The sequence below is a fragment of the Coturnix japonica genome, chromosome 2 (assembly GCF_054131305.1).
Source record: "Coturnix japonica strain WE chromosome 2, WE-NBRP24, whole genome shotgun sequence".
Taxonomy (NCBI): Eukaryota; Metazoa; Chordata; class Aves; order Galliformes; family Phasianidae; genus Coturnix; species Coturnix japonica.
Window position 1 is genome coordinate 119503078 of NC_140664.1, and position 12621 is coordinate 119515698.

Sequence of the window (12621 nt, forward strand, 5' to 3'; positions counted from 1 at the left end):
CAGGGACAGGGCATCCACCACGTCTCTGGGTAACATCTGCCAGTGCCTTACCATTGTCAACAAAGCATACAGCAAGGCATGCACGCTCTTGTTCATGGCTTGTGAAAACACATAGCTACTGGTTGTGACTACATTGAAAAACAGTGTTTTGTAAGTGAGAATTTTCTCTATTCAGTAGTGTTATTGTGCTCTATCTGTTGTAGTTGCCAAGAAAATAAATAGGAGACATTACTTTCGGAGCGACTGTAAAGGACCTTTTCCTTATATCCAACTTAAATCTCCCCTCTTTAAGCTTGAAGCCATTTCCCCTTGTTCTATCACCACAGAACCTGCTAAAGGGTCTGTCCTGTTCTTTCCTGTAGCTCCCCTCTAGATACTGTAAGGTTGCTCTCAGATCTCCCCAGAGCCCTTTCTTCTCCAGGCTGCACAGCTCCAGCTCTTTCAGCCTGTCCTCACAGGAGGGGTGTTATATGATACATTTGTAGAAACATATGTTCATAAATAGGGGTGACCATAAAAGAGATGACACCTGAACATCTCCTTCTCCCTTATTTTCAATGGCCATAGGAGAAAAAAAAAAGCTAAAAATTCCCCAGGCTGCCAGGGAAATTCTCCTCTCAATACATTAATACGAATTGTGCAACTGAAATAATATAAATACAGCCAACATTGTACCTTTCAGAAAGAGTGAAAAAAACTTGCATTAACTATTAAAAATTAATAGATAAAATGTGAATCTATTGCAGTAACACAAGGACTTAAAACAACTGGGACAAAACAAATCATGGCATAAATTATAGAGCCAGCACTTCCTTAAAATGCTCTCTGAATCGTGGCATTATTTCATATCATGCTAAACAGCACATTTCTCTTAATGAACTGCCATTCTCGTTTCAAGTTAATCTTTTCTTTCCATATCAATATTTTTGTTCTGAGTGATGATGAATTCTTTCTTCCTGAAGCCACACCCTTTTCCACTTTCCCTTTCATTTCCACACAGCCGATTATTTCCTGCATAAAATAAATCTGCATAATTAACAACACATCAAAGAAATTTAAATGATTTTAAAATTTGGTGTAGTTTTCTCCCTTTATTATGTAATATGCTCTCCCAAATAAGGAAGCAATAAACAAAACCGCGATCAGACCAATAAGTCCTAAGGGGTAAGCAGTGCTAGACCAAACCAGGATGCCTGTATTCAAAAGCTTTACCAGGTGCACAGCCGGCATTCACATACAGCTGCACTGACAAAAGCAGCTTGCCATTTTTCAGGCAGGAGGCAACCACTCCTCAAATATCCCCATGGACTGAGGCACAGGAAGCTCCCTTTAGACTGAAGTTAGTCTGGCTGCAGCTGCTCAGCGTGTCTGAAAATATCGTGTGACATATTAAACTTCAGAAACCAGACTGGCAATACAAAATGCCAAGGTGTTTCTCTCTTGTTTTCTAAGTTGAGAAAGGAGGAGAAGCTACATTTTTAAGAAAGTTTGGTGCTTTAAACACAGACATTTATAGTCTCACTATTTACAAGGCTACAGACTAAGGCTAGAGAAGCAGCAAAACGTGTAGACACGAGTGGTCACATGACAAAGTAAGGCTTTTTTTTATGATGAAAAAAATTCTTTACTGCCCAGATTCAAAATACATCTACAGACTCTTGTAGATGGATGGGCTTCTCTTGTGGTAATAACTGCTGTGGTAATAATGCAGGGTCACGATCAGAACTGAGCCAGCTGCATTGCAGATGACATCTAAAGACCATATTCTTCCTAAGCACAAAACACCCTAACAGAATTTTTATCACAGTTGTTTTAACAGTGTCATAACCAACTTCCTTTATTGCCTTTAATGGATAATTAAGATGCTTTCCTCCTACTTAAAGGCTCAATATATCTCTGACTTCTAACAATGAGAAACTGGATTGAACAATAAGTAATCTGAGATGCTTTTAACAGGGGATTCATTTAGTGACTCAAGCCAACCTCCAGTTCCTTATTGGTTTAAAAACAAATTATTATTTTATTCCATAGTATCCAATAATTCTACATGGTGTTTCTCAGTGGGAAGAACTCAAGTTATGAAATCTACTCACTACTATGGCAGAAAAGATGGGTATTTTCCAAGCATTTTATTTTCAACTGTTAAACCACAGTCAGTGGAGACTGACATGGACAAAAATTCAGCGTGTGGCTCAATCCTGTGTCAAATCTATTACTTCTCCATAGGCTAGCAAACCCAATTTCTGTCCATAAAATACTGTTCCTGCATCAGCTCTCACAATGGCAATTTTAAAATTAGATACATCTGACTCCTCAATAAAGCCATCAGATCAGTCAAACAAACAAGACTGAGGTCCACAATAGGAAACAACAAACTAAATATGCATGAGAAGCAAGAGGCACCAAACGGTACTAGGCTACAAATTCTCTGCCATCTTCATCTCGCTAAAACAATGCACAAAAGAATTAATCAGCCCAAATATCAGAAATCAAATCCACCTCTCTGCACTTCTGCTGCTTGAGACTTCCTGCCACCTACACATCTCTTCTTGCTCCTTACCACAAGCCTCTTCTGGAGAAAACATGAGAAGGTCACACGAGCTGCACAGGAAGGCCTTGCTTTGGGGAGGGGAAGGGGGTGGCTCTGGCTAACCACTACCATAATCGTCCATAATTGATACTCTGTGGACCATGACACAGAATAACATAGCAGTTATCCACGCAATCTTTTGTGCTATCCAGCCTTTCATATGAATGTATGTGGTAGTTTATAAAGTGATTCCTTATGGGATTCTTTCTGTGGAAAAGATTTTTTTTATTCAAGTTATCAACATAGCTTTAATCATTTTAATGATAAACAAACTATACATCAATAGCTTTTTCCCCTGTGATAGATTTCCAGCATGCACCTAGTAGTAATATCTGTACAGAAATTCATGAAAACATGTTCTTTAATACTCAGCTGCAGCTTAAAATTGCAACTCCATTGAGTGTAATTCTTTTTATTGCAAACCTCAAGCTTCTTTGCCCCATCTATCTATTATTAATTGTACTATATATCTAAAAGTATGCAAGGAAGGGCATCTCTGACTGCATGAACAAGTCCCAAAGCATTAAAACACCAGTTTCTGATATTCTAACTCATCTTGTAGCATTAGAACTCTCTAGGATATTACCACAGCTTGTTTAACGGGCTGAAATATTGAAAAATCAGGGCAGAGAAGTGAGTGGACAATTTCTATTCAAACTTTTAAAAATATAATTAAAAAAAAACAAACAATAATATTAACGAATCAGTCAGCAAGTGTTCTTATCCTGTAAACTATATTCGAGCTAACCTTCTGGAGTTTCTGTTTCATGATTTGAAAGTGTTTTTTACTTCTGCTTGCATAGGTGCCTACACAGTCTCGGCCTTACACTGTCTTGCAGCCATAGCACAGTGAGAAAGTCAGTGTTTATGCTAACTAGAATGGCACCCCAATTAATATATGTGACCACACAGGACATATTCATATTTGAAATCGCACAATCCAATGTGCAGACCAAGCAGACCTACTGCACACGTTGTGCAATTCATCTATACTGCAGACCGAGCAGAAAAGTCAAATGGAAAAGATGGCTGCAGGGAAGTTTCACCAATGAGCAAGTCCCTGAACTACAACTCATAGCAGCAGGTTGATCAACTCACAGATAAAGCAGGAAAAGGACCCTAATAATTTGGCCAGTTTCTCTCACAGCCTGAGGTGCTATGACTGCCTCACATGCAAGACAAATGAATGCTCCTGCCCTGAGGAGTTTTTTCATGTATCAGTAGGTGACATGTCATGCCTGCCCCTAAAAGCTCTGTAAATCTTTCATGTGATAACTTCTAGTAATAACTGTATGCTTCCAAGCCAGAAAGCACAAAATTATTCTAACAATTTGTAAGACAAAACATACTACAATCAGATGAAAGGTCCAAATTGTCCCCAGAAGAATCAGAATATTAGGCAGTTAGTTGAAATTTTGGGATAGACAGTAAGACACAGGGGGGCAAATCCTTCCTGGGAAGTACTACTTGGATGGTGGGATTCACTTCCCACCTCCTCACTGCGTGCTGTACACTATTTAGAGAATTTGAGCTGCAGTTTCTTAAGCATGATTACATGGATGCAAACATAACTGATTAGCCAATCTTGATTTAGATTAGTATAAACAATACTTAAATGCTATTGTGCGCAGGAGGACTTGCTTCATTGTTTTTACAAGGATGGGGATTGCTCAGCCCCAGACCTTCCTTCTAGCTCTTTCTGAAAACAAAGACAACGGTCACCTTTCCTCAGTTACTAGGAACCTAGACTAGCCAACACAGTTTTGCAAAGATGATAGAAAAAGCCCTCATGATAACATCAGTCATCCTTGTCAGTACCCTCCAGATGCCTTCTGTCTGGTCCCATGAACATCCATGGGTCAAGACTTTTGAGAAGATCCCTGGCTCAATTCTCTTCCACTCATTTCTCTCCTCCCTGAACCCTGTTTCAGAAAACAAAGGACTGTGAAATTTTATTTGTGAAGACCAAGAAAAGGAAGTCATTGAGCACTACATCCCTACGTGAGTCTGCTGCCCCACTTATGAAAGGGCCAAAATGTTCCACAACCACTTATTTCTTCTCTTACATATTTTCCTCCAGTCCCTTACCTTTGACTCCTCAGCAGTCTGTTGCCTTCTAGTTCACCTCAACCCATCTACCTCCCAGTTGCCTTAATCTTCCCACAGAATGCAAAGCTGAGCTGCTGCCATCTAAGCCCCTTCAACACCTCAGACCCTTCTGCATGAGTATCACTCAGAAGCACCTTCACGCAGAGCCCAAGATAATATGCTTGGCAGGGTTTTTTCTGAATTTGCTCCTCTAGTCTTTGGTATATATCTTTCAGAGGTCTGACGCTGAAAAATGGATCACTGAAATAACACATTGTACTGCTTATAATGTGTGCTTCATATACAAATAAACCAAAGAAATCTTGAATGATTTTTCAGTATGAATACAAACCACGTATCCTTAGGTAGCTGTTTTGCTTAGATTATTAATCGTCTGATCACAAGTAACTTTTGAAAAAGACATTTTCTTAGTGTTCAGTCTTTGAGCTCACACTCCTCTCCACTGTTGTACAGTTACTTGACACTTTAAAGTTAACATAAATGCATTTGTCCTAGAAACACACTTTGCTTTCAAAGCTGCTCAATGCTTTCCTAGACAGAAGCTCAAAGATAATTTTTTTCTAAGTCAATAAACATCCAAAGGCCAAACAAACACATCTGTAAGCAGTGTACAGAAAAGTTAAAGTGGAGAAATTACTAACCAACGTATGAGTAACAGCTGTGCAGCCCAGTCTGTGTAGTAAACAGCAACAAAAACAAGGATCTATTCATTTAGGTTTGTAACTGATTAAGGTGTTAATCACTAAAGGTTTACAATACTTTATTTCTAGTCAAGACATACATGTGCAGGGAGGAAATAAATAAAAATAGAGACAAATTTACACTACAGAATAAAAAATAATTCTCACATTTATTCAATCATTTCATAACAAAAACTCCTAATACACTTTAATTTCCTCTGGAATTTTAATTAGATGGAAAAAAGAATGCAGGAAATTCAAGGACTATTTTTCAGAGCAGTAATTATTCAGGTAGTAGTCTTCCCTATTATATCTTCTCAAGAAAAGCCATTTTTTATACCTCATAAATTTTTAATTTGATAAGGTCTCTGTGTTGTGTTATCCCTTTTCATTTTGCTGCTGTCTTCTCATAAATGTTCATTTCATAGCAGCTATAACACACGAATAGCAAAGCAGGCTGCCGCTCAGCCGAACAAAGGCACTCCCACACAGCCGAGTGTCAATGTCTGGGAGCTGTGCTGTAGAAAAACACATGCCCACGGTTGCTCAAAGATTCCACTTCAGCTGCAATGCAATGCACTGGCAGGCATGAATAGCCTTTCTTTTACCTTGTTTGTTCAAGAACTATGATCTACTACAGCCTGCTTTTATTTGATATCCTGTGCTGAGAAGACTAAATAAGCCTCATTCCAAATTAAAAACCTTCAGTCAAGCTGTTAGTTTTTTGTAAACTTATGAAACCAAAATATAAAGGTCTTATCCTTAGAGACAAAAAGGCTTTTGCTCTAGGATTTCATATTTATTGTGCTGGCAAAGTCAATGCTATCTCTGACAGAAACTGATTTTGTGATAGGTTCTCTTCTGCCTCGAGTGCATTTAAAAACAAAGCATTCATTTCTCTAATTTCCATACTGCTTCTCATGTAATTAATCAAAAGCATAATCTAAACCATCTTCCTCTCCAAGCACATTATCGTGAATTAGGCAATTGTGGGAGAAAAACGTAAAGAGAAGCAAGTCTCTATTTTACATCTCGTTTAAGAGTCTGATCCTGGGAACGAGGAAGATGGGCTGTGGCAATGCAGTGTTTCAATAAGTAAATGTGCACATGCACGCCTGTGTGCGCACACGTGTGTGCTCTCATTTCTCATGCCTCCAGTGAGAGGGGTCACAACCCTTCAGACTTCAACCCCATCACTTCTAATTTTTCAACTCAGTTCTCAGAAGAGAAATTCAACCCATCTGGTTTTCAATTTTACAAGGTCATCAGCCACAAAAGAAAATACAGCTTGAAAAAAAAAAAAAAACAGAGACATATAATCCCCTCTCAGTATATAAGAGTAGATTACACAGATGTTTTGGTTAGGTCAAGACAAACTACAAGAAGGAAAAAAAAAATCCTCACCACATCATTATACATTTGTGCACCTACTATTGGTAATTTCTTTCTGTCTTTACCTTCTACGTTTCTATTCTTCATTTCATAGTAATGCACAATTGTCAACCTTTAATGCCTATCAATACAAAGCTGAGAAAGTTTTGCCTTTGGTGTCACTGAAAGGCACATTTGGCCTAGAGCTGCAAAAAAGGGAGTTCTATTTCCTAATACAATGGGGTGAAAGCAGACAATGAGAACAAACATCCCAGCCTTTCTTCTGTTTTGCTGGCCACAACAGCCAGCACACCCAGAGAATAGTCAGTTGTGCATCTGAGCTGGGCACTGCACTGATCAGTTCACATTTCCAACAAATTGCTTAGAAGTGCCGGTGAAAGGCTTTTTGTTTGTTTTCTTAAGAATGGGACTGAAAAGTCTGCAGGCTCCCTGCCTGCAACCAAAAAAGGGAGGCTACTGAACTTTGCCCAAAGAAAGGGCTGGCTACTGTGGAATTTAGCAGAGGCCACTGACTTTTTCAGACCTCTGATTTGCTCTTCGTTTTTAATAGGCTTTTCAAGGATTTCACTAAACATTACAATAAAACATAAAGACCTAAGTCTGGTAACTCTGATGTGTCTTGTCAGACAAGTTGCCTGGGAGGAACTTCATTATACTACAGATGGATCAGTATTTAACCAACAAACTTAATCAAGGTAGGACTGTTTTACCTATATGTTATATAGCAATGCCTTGCAGTCCAAGATGAGAATCAGTGTCAATATATACATTTACTCACCAACCTAACATGGGTTTCAAGCTCTAGAGAGACTAAAACCAGAGAAACAAATAGTGAATGCAAAATTACAATGGATGGACAATATCTGTATCTGATAGATGACAATTCTATTATTATAGTGACAAACTTACTACAGAAGGTTATTTTTGAGAGGGATATTTTTTTCAATTGTGATTCTTCTTGAATTGACTTTCTCTATCTCTTTTAAAAAAGCTTCAAATTGGACATTTAGCTTCAGGGGGAAAGAAAAAGTAAAGAAAGGAAAAGCATCACATGATCATATGAAGTACTCAAAATAGCTAAAGAGACTGCAAAGTTATCTACAGAATTCTCAGTATCTTCCAAACTGGAGGACCATCATAACAAGGTCTTAAAGAATTTATAATATAGATATATTTGGGGATATTTAAGATAACTGCACAGTGTATTGCAGATATGAATGACACAAAAAAACTAGCCATTTCAAACAGCATGACACCTTCAACAGACAGCTAATTCATACTTCACTACAATCAAAAACACTTCACAATTCACATATTGCAATAATTTAAGAATAAAAGATGCAGGAAAGCTTTTTTAAAACATTTAAGGAGCTTTTGGTATCTTCCAAGTTTTGAGAAACAGTAACAGAAAACCATATGTAAAAATGGACTTTTTTTATTTTTAAGTCTATTGTTCTTTCTTTAATCACCTCATGATCTACAGGCCAATCAAGTTATGGAGTGTGTCTACCTGAAGCTCTGTTCCCTTCTCTAGCACAGCAAATACACACAGAGCTGTTAATTGGAGTAATACTAATTAAAAGACAAAACACATGACTACATTAACAGTGAAATTGCCAATTAGCACATAAGGCTTCCTCATTACTGCTGGTGAATGAAATGTGAAGCCTGATGTGGATAGCAGTCATAAAAATAAAAGACATTTCAAAAAAGCTGATTTTCAGCTTACATCAGAAGTTCGGCTGGAATCAGTAAATGAAAAGTTGACCTATAGGAAAAAGAGAAGTTCCTACATGTTGTGAAAATTGCTAAAGAATTATACTGTCATGCTCCACATTTCTACTCACAATGATATTCATAAAGAAAGAGTACTGCTCCAGTGCAGCCACTAGAAAGTACTTTAAAATACATTTATAAAGCCAAAAAGGGTAATATTTCAGTTGACAATTTCCCATGCCTTTATACTTCACATACATACTACTACTTCATATATATACTCCCCTAAAGGGACTAAGAATGGATGCTGAAAGCAGTCCAGATGATCTTAGTTTCCTTTCATCTTTAGAAAGAATAAATATTCTTGTATCCTTCAGTCTCTTTCAATCAATCATCATTTTATGAAAGTTAATCCTACTTTCAGATCTCCCCAACCCTAAAGCTGCTTGCATAAAGTGCTTGTGTTCTTCACATATCCTGTATTTCCTCAACTCTCGCTCCCTCTTTCTTCATCTCTCTTTTCAAAAGTTTGGAATTCTAATTCAGAGGTCTCACAGGAAGAAAAACTGAAATACTTCCAGCATTATTTTCCTGGTGAGAACTGGAATATATATTTGTTTTTCATTTGCTCCCTTTTAATCAAGCATTTTGTTGACCATAATCAATTTCTTCGCTCAGGAGAAAAATGTGCAATTATCTACAATAAAGAACGTGTGTCTAAGGAATAGGGTGGGGGGAAGAGAAATCAATGGAACCATCTGTCTGACATTCCTACAACATTATAAGAGACTTGTAATTAACTGCTTGCCTACCAAAGTCTGCCAGCTTTAACTCCCCCGTGTCACTGATCAGAAGATTCTGTGGTTTCAGGTCCCTGTGCAAAATGTAACGCTGGTGGATGTAAGACAGTCCTCGCAGCAACTGAAATAAAAATAACTGAAAAAGAGGGGGACAAAAAATGACCTCTGTTAATATTTTGCATATAACCACAGATGATTGCTTCACAGTATGCAGGATGCTTGCATATTGTGGTAACATTGTGTTAGAATTCCTCCCAAACTGTGTAATTCCCACCCCAATTTAACACATGAAATTTCAATCTAAAAGGTATGTACTTTTAAAGGACTAACCCCATTTTCCAAGCCCTGCTATACTGTAGATTCTTCTTGCCTATGTTAAACAGAACAAAAACAATATAACCATGTGCAGAAGGCTCAGTTCCTACCAAATTATAATTATATTCCATTTACCCATATGGCCTTAGAGATTAGGTGGTAGCCTGAAGACAGATGTGTATCTTCTCTAATTATAGGAAACAACAGTATGGGGTGGATAGGAATGGGGAGATAAGGCTGGGGGATGGAACACTGAAGCTAAAACAAAGAAATTAATAGTATAACAATAATGCCTGCGTACCCAAGCAAATCTCCAAGTAGGGGAGGTTTCCCTCTTTAAAGCTTTTTACAGGAGTTATTTAGGTATATTTCATAAAGAAATAATAATTCTTAGCAAACCTAAAGATGACTTTTTAATTACACTTATAAAAGTTTTTAAAGTAGATTTAGATAAGAACCCAACTCATTTCACCAAGGATTTTTTTTTTTAACTCTTCACTATGCTCTACAAATGTTTCCATAGAGCTAAGTATTAATGCTGTGTATTTTTGGAATTTACAATTGTGAATACAGACTTGGAAGATGGAGATCTTTTGTCCTCCCCTTTTCATCTTCTCTCCCATCACTCTCCTGCATTCTAGTAGTGTCTGATGGAAAAGGTTGTAAATCTTATCCTAGCAGATTTCTGTCAATGCAAAGGGTGAAGAATTGCTTCCTTGGAGCTTTCTTTGCACTCTGAAAAAATGTATTGAAATTTATTGAAAAATTACGCAGATCATTCCTATTGCCTGACATAGTCAAAGAAATATGGTTTCCATGTGGAAACAGAACAGGCATGTCTAATACCAAAAAGATGGGATATTCAAGAGTGGATATGGACCTTGTGACCCACAGCTTGCTGGCTGGTAAAATGTGCTCTCCTGTGCAATCCACACCCAAGATTCAAGGAAAGTCAACCCGAGTGCATGTGAATCTCTAATTAACTTGCAACACAAGCATCCTATTTAGTGACTGCTGAAGTGAGGAGACATTATAGAAGGGGTTACAAAATCTGATTATAGAAGAGAATAAAGCCTGACATGAAAGAAACAGAAATGTCATGTTACTGAAGTTGAAATGAATTTAATTGCATTTCTTTTTTCTTTTTCTTTTTTTTCCCCTCCAAGAGCAGACACAATACACTGACGTTTAGCTATTTAGCCAGGGCGCAAAGAGCCATATCAATCACCTTCTTGCCAGAGCTTGGTCTAACAATGTGCTGAGGAAACTTAACAGCAAAAGACAGAAATAAAAGAAAGAATAGCAGGAAAGTCATAAGTAACATGCACATTCCTTTTTAGAATTGTGGTTAAAATGGAATTCACAGTACGCAAAATCCATCTTAAGGGCAGGAAGCAGAAATGGCTTTCATTACAGCCTTAAAAAATAAATTCTATTAAATTACTTTCAAATATATATTTTTCAATAAAAGATATTGTAAATAGCCATTTTGCTATACTAAGTCAGTTGTGTTAAACTTCAACTACTATTTTGAAATATGCAAAATAATGTCTAACATCACATTATCTTACAGCATTATGATCTTTATAATTCAAGTGTACTAACTAATGTGGCCTTTCATTTGGCTTAAATGCAGATAGTCAAGTGATTTGACATGACACATTATACTAAGGAAATAAAGAGCAATTTTGCAGCTAAACAGCACAAACATACACTCCTGAGGACAGCACTGGAATATGAGTTTATTCCAAACTTCTGGACACGTTGTTCTTGTGAAATACTTCCACAAAAGTCAATTAAACCAGTCCCATACACTACATGAATTGTTTCTTCTTTGGATGAAGATCATAAGAGAGAAGGGGAAAAATCTCCCCAAACTCATTTCAGGGTAAACTTTGCCAAGTTTTTGCTGTCTTTTCCCTGTCAGTGTTGTTTTACTTTGGTTTTATGAAACGTGAGAAGATTTAAGTGAAAATATGAGCATAACTCCTGGCAGTATTCTGCAAACTGTGTGTCCTCTGGGATTGCCTGGAAAGAGAGAACAGCAGAAAAGCCTCTCTGTTTCCAATTGTTACCCACTCCACAAGAACAGATGAATTGGAAAGAATTGTTTCTCATACCTCAGGAAACACCTTTCAGGCAAGTAACCTTCACTGCATTTAAGGAAAGCTCTGTAAGAGAAACCTCTGCTTCCCTTCAAAGCTATCTGTGTTATCTTCATAAGGACTGAAATTAATTCTGAATTAGGTACCTTTACCCATTATATACATATATACTTGACCTGAAATCATCATTCCCCCAAAACCACAGTCAAATCCTCATTTAACCTGTTCTTTGCTCAGCTTCCTCCATCTTGCTCAACTTTGACAGTGCTGAAACTTCAGCCTGGGGCTTATGGAGGGGTTGTGAACAGGTCCCTCAACTAACATCTCCTCTCAGCTCTAATGGTGGACCTGTAGACCAAGGGAAGACTCTAAACAGAGTCAAGCCAATATCAACTCATGTCAACGGGCTTTTTGTGAGGAGAAATTATATATAAGAGCTCTTGAGCTTGTGAATTACTAGCTTTAAAATTTCCATTGTCATAAACAAAGCTATATAGCCTTCAAATAACCTGTAATAAAAAAGCTGGGACATTACTTGTGTACTGTTTGCTGTTTATTACTAACAATGGAGATTTGGTGATAAAATGAGAGACTCATAAAATGATAAGGGTTGTTGTGATGAGAATTGGAAGAGACAGAAAAAAGAAGCAGGTTAAGTCTATAGAAATAAGGCTTTTGGAAAGATTTAATCTCGTGCTAGTTTTCATATTCAGACAAAAAAAAAGTTTATATATATATGTGTGTGTGTGTGTGTGTGTGTGCGCGTGTGTGTGTGTTTCAGGCCTTTCTTATTTAGGATGCCTGTAAAAATAAAAACATAACAAACTTCTTCAGCCTGAACAATTACACTGAGCTTTCACTTTAATCTGAGCTACATGTTCTAATGAAGAATTTTCATTGTCACAGTGAGAAAA

General features: G+C 37.4%; 1 protein-coding gene across 7 annotated transcripts in view; it reads right to left on the bottom strand.

The window, feature by feature from the left end:
• CDK14 (cyclin dependent kinase 14) overlaps window positions 1-12621 on the bottom strand; it is a 289389-nt gene that overhangs the window by 135012 nt on the left and 141756 nt on the right. For 6 of the 7 annotated variants that reach the window (XR_014943061.1, XR_014943060.1, XM_015853369.3 and 3 more), the window contains one exon: window positions 9300-9423. The exons of the other annotated variant lie outside the window; for it this stretch is intronic. Coding sequence is in view for 4 of the 6 variants with exons in the window: in XM_015853369.3 (XP_015708855.1) it covers window positions 9300-9423 (124 nt within the window). In the remaining 2 variants the exon portion in view is untranslated. The remainder of the gene's footprint in view (window positions 1-9299; window positions 9424-12621) is intronic. 7 annotated transcript variants of the gene reach the window in all.